The following is a 9,749-nucleotide window of genomic DNA, read 5'->3' as shown; positions in this document are numbered from 1 at the left end:
AGTGTGCAGAAAGAGGCTAAATGACACTGGGTTTGAAAGTTTCTCAGAGAAACGTCCCTCACACTGAAACTAAATTGTTTCAGGATCAGCTGGAACTAAACTACAGCAAGTAATGGATGACTGGTACCTGGTTGCTTGTATGTTTGTGTGAGTGTGTGTCATTGTATGTCTCCGTTTATGTGTCAGGTTCCATTTGAGAGTATTTCATCCTTTTTGCTTGCAGTCAGTCAGGTGTGAGTTGCAGTTGAGTGGTTATATTTGTACATATGAAAGAAAACGTACACACAGTTCAAATTCCATTATATTATTTTGAATAAAGCAATCAACAAACAATTCTAAATCAAAATCAGTACATCAATACATTCTCACTTTAAATATATAATCATGTCAGAATAAACCAAGGAGATTCGATATACTACTTTACAACAACATAAACATGTCGTGAGGAAAAATGATAAAATAAAGTACTCACTAAGGAGCAAAGCTCAGTAGAGGCAACCAGCTCAAGTGACGGGCAAATGCAGAATGAGCTCAGGGCACAGAACAGAGAACACTCAAGGAGCTGCACAGTTAGGCCACGTGATGTGACCCAACACATCAGCAGTTATTTGACCCCACTAGTACGTGGTATTTAAGTAAAAATGGAAATGAAAATGCAGTAATCCAGTTTCATTTTCATGCACTCACTGCATGTGAGCGTTCTGTGACCATATTAAAATGAAAATTGAAAAGCTGTTAGAAATCTCATCTTCAAAGACTTCACCTGCTCTACAGTGACAATATTCAAATACAATAACCAAACAGTGCCCTCAGTCCATTCGTTTACATTTAGCCTACATGTCACTACCCTCTTTTGGGGTCAAATTCAAAGTGCACTGTCAGTCTTCCCATTAAGGCAGGTCATCATTGAGGATGTCACTTCCTTGTCACATGTCACTTCCTTGTCACATGTCAGTTTGTCACTGGGACAGTAGCAGCATCTTGTTTGACTGGTCTGTATATGAAACTGTGAAGTGAGGTGAGCTGTGGAGTGATAAGATGCTGAGAGGCAGGGGCCCGGTTATTGGTTATTCAGATCCCAGCGCACAGCAGAGATGCAGCCAGCCGTGGGTATCAGTGCAAATTAGTGCAAAAATTGTTGACAATAATGTCAAGCTCATCACACATTTTTTTCATTTTGAAAATCCAAAAGGAAAACTTTATAAAATGTCACCTAGGTCTGTAAAAAGTAAATACTGGACCAAGAAAAAGCAACAGATCATCATTTTTCTTTTTGAATCTGTTTTGTAAGAATCCAGAATACGTGTGTCAAAAATTAAGACCTGAAACTTTTGTCCTACTGCTCTAGAGGTGTATTCATGAGAAAAATCAAAAAACAGGTAATCCCATATGACTGAAGACTTGAAAAAAGCTTAAGAAAAACTTGTGCTGTAGCCTCATACTTTTACCAATTTGAAAAGTGTCAGTGAACTTGTTCATCTACTGCTTTAAGTGCTGTAGAGGAAATTATAAAATTCAGCTGTGTACACTATTAGTATTATAGCTGATCAAGTAGGCTATATTATTAGTTCCAGAGTGAAGGCAGAGTTAATTTTAACAATTTGATATACCATTGTTGTTGGGTAGACATATATAATGTAAAAACTAATGATGAAACACTAGCCCAAATGAAACATTGGAAAAAGAAAAGAGCAAAATGCAATATGGTTGGGAGAAAACAGGAGAAAAATAAAATTTTACTTTCAGTTCTTGAGATTCAATTAAAGCTTTTCATTTAAACATATTTTTGTAAACATTTAATTTTGTCCAGATTCCCTTATCAGAATAGAAACAATTATTTCAATTCTCTTTTAAGGTGGCGTATAGTATCTAAAAGTGCATGTTGGCCTATAGTAAATTCTGCATATGTTTATTGACAGTGACACATTGTGTGGGCTCATTGTTTGTTTTCTCTAGCAGCCTCCAGGATGTGAAGTAGAAGACCGCTCTGGTTTTCTAGGGGAAGGAAGAATTCCCCGAGGACACATGACATCTGTTGTGCTTTCTTTCCATAGAGACCAGCATCACCAGGCAGTGCTCAGGTACACCTGCTTAGTTAGGTGAACCACGCAGTACTGCCTGATGCAAGTCATCCAGGTTGTTTGAATTATTGTCCAAGAAAGTTTGATGCTGATGCAGAGGGAACAAGAACAAGAGCAAAGGTCATCATTTAGAAAAATGTTTTAGTCTAATGCTAAACTTTTGAGAATGGATAAAACAGATGATACTAGTTTTAGAGGAAACCAATGGCAGAGACTCTTCAGGTGGCATCAGGGGCAGAAAGTGAATGAGGAAGGAGAAGATGGAGTCAAGGATGAAGGGAACCGCAACACCATCCTGGATCTGAAGTTGAAAGTTAAGTGAGTAATATATATATATATATATATATATATATATTTATTATGTATATATATTAGATTATTATGAAGAGTTTCAATGTTCCAGTAAATGGGATCAATACATCAATACATAATCTCTGCTCTGCTGAAGAACTGACAATGCATCTTCATGAGAGAATAAATGTTTGGAGTTCACCTAATTGAATCTACTTGGAGGCTTTTTCTTATCCATCACAACATTTGTTCATATGTATACTCCTCCATTAATCTTACATATTAATGCATTAGGGAATTAAAGGAAGGGTCTGCCAAAACATAGGCTCTCATTAAATACTGCAAAGTATAAATCTTTTGATTTAAATGACAGGCACTTATTTATGTTTTTACAAAGATGTAGGATGGCAATATAGACAAAACACATTTCTGATAATTACACGACAGTACTATCTCAATATAGGTTTAAAAGCATTCAAAATTATTTTGAATATTTCTCCCTTTGAGGCAAATGTTGTTTTGCAAAATCCTACAGATTCCAAATATATAGATATGATTTCAAATATCTATTTGTTATTTTTGTGCAATTTAACTTACTATTCATTTAGACATATGGACTGAACCAGTATGTATCGCTAAATGACTATTTTCTTTGTGTATGACTGATCTTCTCATTTCCCTCTTCCTTCGCTCTCATCATTTTTTTTTTTTTTTTTCAGTTGGAAGGAGTGGGTGGTTGATCCGGCAGATCAGTTTTATTATGTTTGGCTACAGGTCATGATCCTCCCCATTGTCTACAACTGGGTGATCATCATTTTGAGGTACAAGCATTGAATATGATTAATATTAAATACTATACAGTATGTTATATATCCAAGCATGTAACCTGTAATCATTTGATTTCCCCTGAAATTCAGGCTTGTTGGTTGTATTTTCTCAGGACATGCTTCACAACAATTGCACTGAGCTACCTGCCTGTGTGGCTTACACTGGACTATCTGGTGGACCTTGTGTATATACTTGACATGATTGTCACTGTTCACACAGGTAAATATTTCTCTTTTTGTCTGTTTTAATTGAGTCTTTGAAACAGAATGTAAATGTTGTCACATACGCAGTCATAAAATGTGAAATACGATACAGAAACAATCATAATGAAGAAGCACTTGACCATATGATCATTATGTATTAAATTTACATCTTTCTGGTTAAACTAGTTATAAATTGGCAGGTTTTACTTTAAATAGCCCAACCAGAGCCTAAAATCCACCTCAAAGTAATACAAGAAGCTTATTTCTTTCTTTAGGTAAGAGAGTTTTTTTATGACATGAATTAAAAATAGCATATATAATCAATCTTTCGGACACTTTATGTTAGAATGTTTAATCACTTTTGGACTTTGTTTGACTCTTGGTTTGGACTTTTGATTAATTTCCCCTTTTATTTTGTAGTCGCCTTTCTTTTTTCCTTAAAACACCACGGCATAAGTGGGAAAACACTTATCCCATTTTTGTGTTGTCTGCATTTTAGATCCTGCTTTCCTCCAAAATGTAACACAATCAATCATGATGTATAATTCAATGATAAAATGGGATGTGATGAAATTTTGTTTTGTTTTTTAAAAGCACACACCGAGCTTGGTCACAAAAACGCCTGCATCTAGACAACAATGGACATTTTCAGTTACAATGACACCTGCTGCCTAATATGGTTTTGTCCAATGGCGCTGGGAAGAAATTTGGACCCATCAAACCTGGAGCTGAAAACTAAGGCTAGAAGAAAAATGAATATGCACCTTTGGTCAACAATAGTAAAAAAGACAAAAAACAAGTCTTTTGCATTTCATTGCACAAAATACACATTTTAACATACATGGAAGCGAAATACCATAATCCACAGATCAGGTGCAGGTCACATTTAAAAACAACAAAAGACACATTATACAACAAGACATATTATACCTGTGACATAAACACATTAAAACATGAAAAGAGAGCAGCATTAAAAACTTTGATAAGAGCAATTTAAGATTAAAAAACTACCTTTCAGTGTCCTCAATAAACGACCAGTCAGCGGAAACTTCAAGTGCTGGTATGGTATAAGGTATGACTCATGAATAATAATTTGAACAAGAAAAACATTCAAGTTTAGTTTTGATGAAATGAAATAGCATTTGGTTTTGTCTGTTGTCAGTCATAGCATTAATGGGTTAATGAGACCAGTAAACTAATTTTTCTAAATCCTCCCAACTATCTAATTTGGTGCTAAATAATACAGAAATACCTCAAATGGCTAACAGGTGGGCTGCCTCATACCAGTCTAGGTCAGTTGTTCAGTGTAATCTCATAACAATCAATAGATATAGTGCTGCACAAGATTTTAACCCCTACATGAGCAACACTGCAACAAAACAATCAGATGATGATCAAATTTGCCGGTCATAAACATGGAAGTCCTCCGTGTTGCCACCTTCCACTAATGATATGAAAGCAGTATTAAGCAGTCAGCCAGATTTGATCCTCTCTAAAAGTTAAAGCCAATCTAAGCTTTCACGAGGTAATTCTACCGATGATGAAGTGTACTTGTTCCTTGTTCTTCCCTCTCCAGGTTACCTGGATCAGGGTATCCTGATAAGAGACCTAGCTCAGCTGAAGAAGCGCTACCTGCACTCTAGACGTTTCTTAAGGGACCTGGCTTCCTTGCTGCCCACTGACCTACTCTACTTTGTCTTTGGTATCCAAACTCCGCTGGTGAGGATCAACCGTCTTCTCCGTTTGCCACGACTCAACGAGGCCCTGGATCGTATGGAGACGAGAACCTCCTACCCCAACACCTTCCGCATCTCCAAGCTCATGATCTACATCTTTGTGTTGATCCACTGGAATGCCTGTTTCTACTTTGCACTGTCCAGCTACATTGGCTTTGGAAGTGATAGATGGGTCTACCCCAACATCACCCATGTAGAGTTTGCCTCCATGCGCCGTCAGTACTTTTACTGCTTCTGGTTCTCTGCCCAGATTTTCACCACAGTTGGAGACACCCCCCTGCCGAAAAGGGAGGAGGAGCACTTGTTTATGATTGCAGACCTGCTCATTGCTGTGCTGGTGTTTGCATCAATTGTTGGGAATGTTGGTAATGTCATCTCAAGCCTAAGGGACCGAGATAATGTTTTCTTCCCTAACCATGAGCTGGTAAGTTGGAAGATTATCATAGTTAAGACTCTTTGTTTCTGAAATTAGTTTTCTCTCTGACAGTTTCTGAAATTGTTTATCTAATGGCACAAAATAAATTGAAAGCAGTTAAAGGGAGCTGGCTTCACGTTTGGTTACATTATGATTACATTCTATCTGTATTACAGAAAACAAGCTTCATTTCCTTTTTCAGGTTAAGGCATACCTACGTAGCCACCACATTAACAAGGAGCTTCGACAGCACATCGACAACTGGTACCAGCATCTACATATCAACAAGAAAATCATGCGAGAGAATGAAATCCTGCAGCAGCTGCCATTACACCTGAGGACAGAGATCGCTGTCAGCGTTCACCTTCCCACTCTCTCCAAAGTCACCATTTTCCAGAGCTGTGAGAAGAGTTTGCTGGAGGAGCTGGTGCTTAAGCTAACACCTCAGGTCAGGGACAGGGTGGCTCTAGGGGTTAAGGCAGGCATTAGGGTTGGGCTATGTTGTGGGTTTGAAGGTTCATCCGATTTAAAACAATTTACATCACTATTAGAATGGAATTTTAAATTCTGGCAGTTCAGGGTGAACATCACTTTTTCCCTCTATCATGGTTGTGAGGTAAACAGTAGAATTAATTATGCTGTGAGTAATCTGGGTAGATTTAATTGGCCAAAGCAGTGTGTTGGCAGATGACACCACACTGTGTTGTGGCAAATGAATGATGGGGCTGTGTTTTTCATTGTGTCGATCTTAACATGGCATTATTCCATCATTTATCAGTTTTTTCTTGATACTGTTGACAAACTATAGAGGACATTATATAAGAGCTGACTCTGTTCCTTCAGATTAATTGTGAAAGGTGTCATTTAATTTTCCCCCACAGTTAAGAGCCTGCTGTGACTGACCATGAAGGCTTTATAATGTAGGGTTCAATCTTTGTGTACTTGAAAAAAGGGGGTAATGGTGGGACTAATTCGTCAGGAGATTGGGATAGGAAAACTGGACATGCTAGTCCACCTGACAGTTTATTCATATGTATTATTTATATACATCATGTAGCAGTTGAGTCAGTTTGGGTCATTATAATGTGATTCATTGCTTAATCTAAATTAAGAATTTTACAAGTAACTGGACTAAGTAGACCCACACCTGAGAGAGATGCAAAGCACCGACGTCATGCTTAGAAGTACACAAACTCTGTAACAGTTAACACGGCAAATGTGCAAATTTATCATCAGGAGTTCAAGGCATGAAGATGGGATTTGACTGGATAAGCTAGCTCCACCAACAGCTATGTGGCTGGGTGTTAGCAATCGTATATCAATGGAAATCAGGCATATCATCCTCTGTCTGCCACTTTTACTTCATTTAGTACTTTGTTTATAGTGCACAATGACAGTTTGCTATTTCCAGGTTCAATACTTAGTGACTCAATGGCGTATTCTTGTCGGATTTGAATTCAACCCTGCCGCTTTGCCTAGTTTATTTTATAGTACGTGAGAGATGCTTTCAGAAGATAATTGTTTCAGGATGAAGACACTTTCTCATGCCTTTCTCGTGCAGGTGTTCAGTCCAGGAGAGTACGTCTGCAGGAAGGGAGATGTGGGCCATGAAATGTACATCATCAGAGAGGGAAAACTTGCTGTTGTAGCAGATGATGGGGTCACAGAGTTTGCTGTGCTGAGTGAAGGGAATTTCTTTGGGGAAATTAGTATCCTCAACATCAAAGGTAAGTCAAATGTAAAGTACAGTACTTTGCACATGGTCTTATGATATTGAATAATTCATGTATGTGGTGAATAGACTCAGAAGAGAGGGTTTAGCGGCCTCAACAGTGTGAAAAAATGTAGAATGCTTGACTATTACAGGTGCTTCAAGCAGACAAACATGTTTTGGTACCAAGAGTAGAGACATCTTTCTGTTATGTTTTTAGTTCTTGCTGTTGCATTTAGTGAGTAAAGTAGCTACTGTACTAAGACTGGTCAGGACTCTGACCTGGAGTTAGCTGGCAACAATGGAATAAGACAGTTTTGGAGTCTCTGCTTCCAGGGGGAACTGTACTGAATGTCAGTGCTGAAATTTTATTTATTTAAATTTGTATGTATCTATTTAAGGACAATGCACGCTAATCAACATGTCTGTTATTGAGCCAGTGAGCTAATTTTCAACTGCTGTCTATTGGCAAGATTTTCTATAAAACCAAGGTTAACAAATACAAACATGTGACAGAAAGACGTGAAGGTAGCAACATTAGACACAAAATCATGGTGCAGAAGCATTGCACAAATTATGCAGAGCAACAGAGACCAAAAAAACACTGCAATAATGTAACATCCATCACATTCACAGAAAAGCAGAGCAGTAAAACACAAACAAGAAATATGGTTCATGAAATGGGCTCGTTCTGGATAATGGAACATGTGTTGGCAACATCATATCCTTTGTACTGGTATTGTTGGGTTTTTCAAAAATTCCACTAAATTGTTAAAGGCATCATAACATGTTTTCTTTTAGGCAACAAGTCAGGCAATCGTCGCACTGCTAACATCCGGAGCATCGGCCACTCTGACTTGTTTAGCTTGTCCAAAGAAGACCTGACAGACGTCTTATCTGAGTTCCCTGCAGCCAAACATCACCTGGAGGAGAAAGGCAGACAGATCCTCACCAAGATGGGCATGCTGGAGGAGAGCGGGGATGGAGAGGAGACGGAGGCAGAGAACATGGAAACCAAGATACAAAGACTGGAGAGCAACTTGGAGGTCCTGCAAACAAAACTAGCTCGACTTATGGTGGAACTAGAGTCAAGCAACCGCAAGATGCAGGCCAGGGTGGAGCAGCTGGAGTGGGAGGTGGCAGCTCTGGATACTCAGCTGCCAGAAGATGGGGAAGAAGGAGAAACAGCACAGGGAAGAGGTGAAGGGGTGGGAGGGGAGGTTCAATGGGAGCGAGAAGAGGCAGAAGGAGAGGAAGAGGAGGTTTCAGATGCAAGGGTGAAAAAACAGGGACAGGGAGAAGATAGTAATGATGTGACCAAAGAGGGAGATGGAGAAAGCACTAAAAGCACAAAGGAAGATGTGGAAAGAATGGTTGAGGGAGATAAATCTGGACTGAAGGACCCAGATGACCAGAAAAAGAAAAACAAAGATGAAGGAGAGAAAAACCAAGAAAAAGGAGATGAGAGGCCTGGGAAAGGAGACGGAGCTGAGATTGAACATGAAGACAAGAAAGAGGAGAAAAGTGAAGAGAAAAAATCTGAAGAAGGGAGAGAGACAGAAGAAGGCTCAAAAAAAAGATGAATGGGACAGAAAGATGAAGGGCAGATAAAATGAATCAAAGACCAAAATAAGTGAAAATGAGAATGAAGGTTAAAAAAAAAATCTAAGTGTGTATTTTTTGTCTGTAAGTGTTTGTCTGTTTTATATTAATAAAAATATTGAAAACCTCCACATCTGAGACGCAGCAATACAACTTTGTATCCCTAGATGGCAGCGTTGTATCTCCCACTGTAGATAAACGTGTATCATTCAAAACAGAACTAGTGCTGAAACTGGTTTAAGGATGTCACAGGTACAACGCCTGAAGTTGTGAAAGAATAAGGAGCTTAATGAAAGTTTAGATGCAAAGATGAGTTTTAAGTTTGGAGTCTGATCAGACAGTCTGATGTCAGCAGGGAGTTTGTTCGAGAGCTACATACAATCAGCTATTGTTTTAATAATGGTTTAAGTGTTTTCATTTGTCATGCTAAAAACAAGATGTGAAGTTGTCAATTGTCTGCTCTGGGTAACTGTGCTGGACATCATTAAACGGACTGATAAATGAAAATAATCATTTGTTGCTACCTTACTGTATATCAAATAGTTTAAAAACCATCTCAAGCAACTACAGGGGTTAAATTGTGCTTAAACATTAATGCATGAGAAATAACCTAATGACATATAATATAATATATAGTAAATCATTGGATATACTATTTAGACTTAGGACTTTTTCTGCATTGAGTAGGCTGCTTTAAGTTTTGATTGGCTACTAAATACATTTTCCTGCTAATACTGACATACCCACAGTACATAGCATTTTGAATGCAGAACTCTTATTTGTAATAAAGTATTTTACAGTGTGGTATTGGTTTTTTTGTTTGTATTTTACTTACGTAAAGAATCTGAATATTTGCACCTGGATTTTTCTTTTTCGTACCTG

At 38.1% G+C, this 9,749-nt stretch overlaps 1 protein-coding gene across 1 annotated transcript; it reads left to right on the top strand.

Annotated features, from left to right (window-relative positions):
- The first annotated feature begins 1,810 nt into the window (after positions 1-1,810).
- Positions 1,811-9,716, top strand: cnga4 (cyclic nucleotide gated channel subunit alpha 4). The gene is made up of 7 exons (XM_071480442.1): positions 1,811-2,399; positions 3,092-3,193; positions 3,313-3,419; positions 4,980-5,563; positions 5,757-6,002; positions 7,116-7,281; positions 8,067-9,716. Exons 1-7 carry the CDS (start codon positions 2,248-2,250, stop codon positions 8,846-8,848), a joined length of 2,139 nt encoding a protein of 712 aa, XP_071336543.1. The 5' UTR covers positions 1,811-2,247; the 3' UTR covers positions 8,849-9,716.
- Positions 9,717-9,749: the final 33 nt, after the last annotated feature.

Source organism: Trachinotus anak, unplaced genomic scaffold (assembly GCF_046630095.1).
Source record: "Trachinotus anak isolate AG129_WGS33_773 ecotype Australia unplaced genomic scaffold, CSIRO_AGI_Tana_v1 ptg000001l, whole genome shotgun sequence".
In the NCBI taxonomy this organism is placed as follows: Eukaryota; Metazoa; Chordata; class Actinopteri; order Carangiformes; family Carangidae; genus Trachinotus; species Trachinotus anak.
Note: the sequence above shows the minus strand (reverse complement) of the source record. Positions and strands in the feature narration are given on the sequence as shown.

Excerpts from the sequence above, each read along its gene's own strand:
- cnga4 (XM_071480442.1), top strand. The coding sequence starts at position 2,248 with ATGGATAAAACAGATGATACTAGTTTTAGAGGAAACCAATGGCAGAGA. Across the intron at positions 2,400-3,091 it reads GATCTGAAGTTGAAAGTTAA|TTGGAAGGAGTGGGTGGTTG; the intron begins GTGAGTAATATA and ends TTTTTTTTTCAG. Across the intron at positions 3,194-3,312 it reads TGGGTGATCATCATTTTGAG|GACATGCTTCACAACAATTG; the intron begins GTACAAGCATTG and ends GTATTTTCTCAG.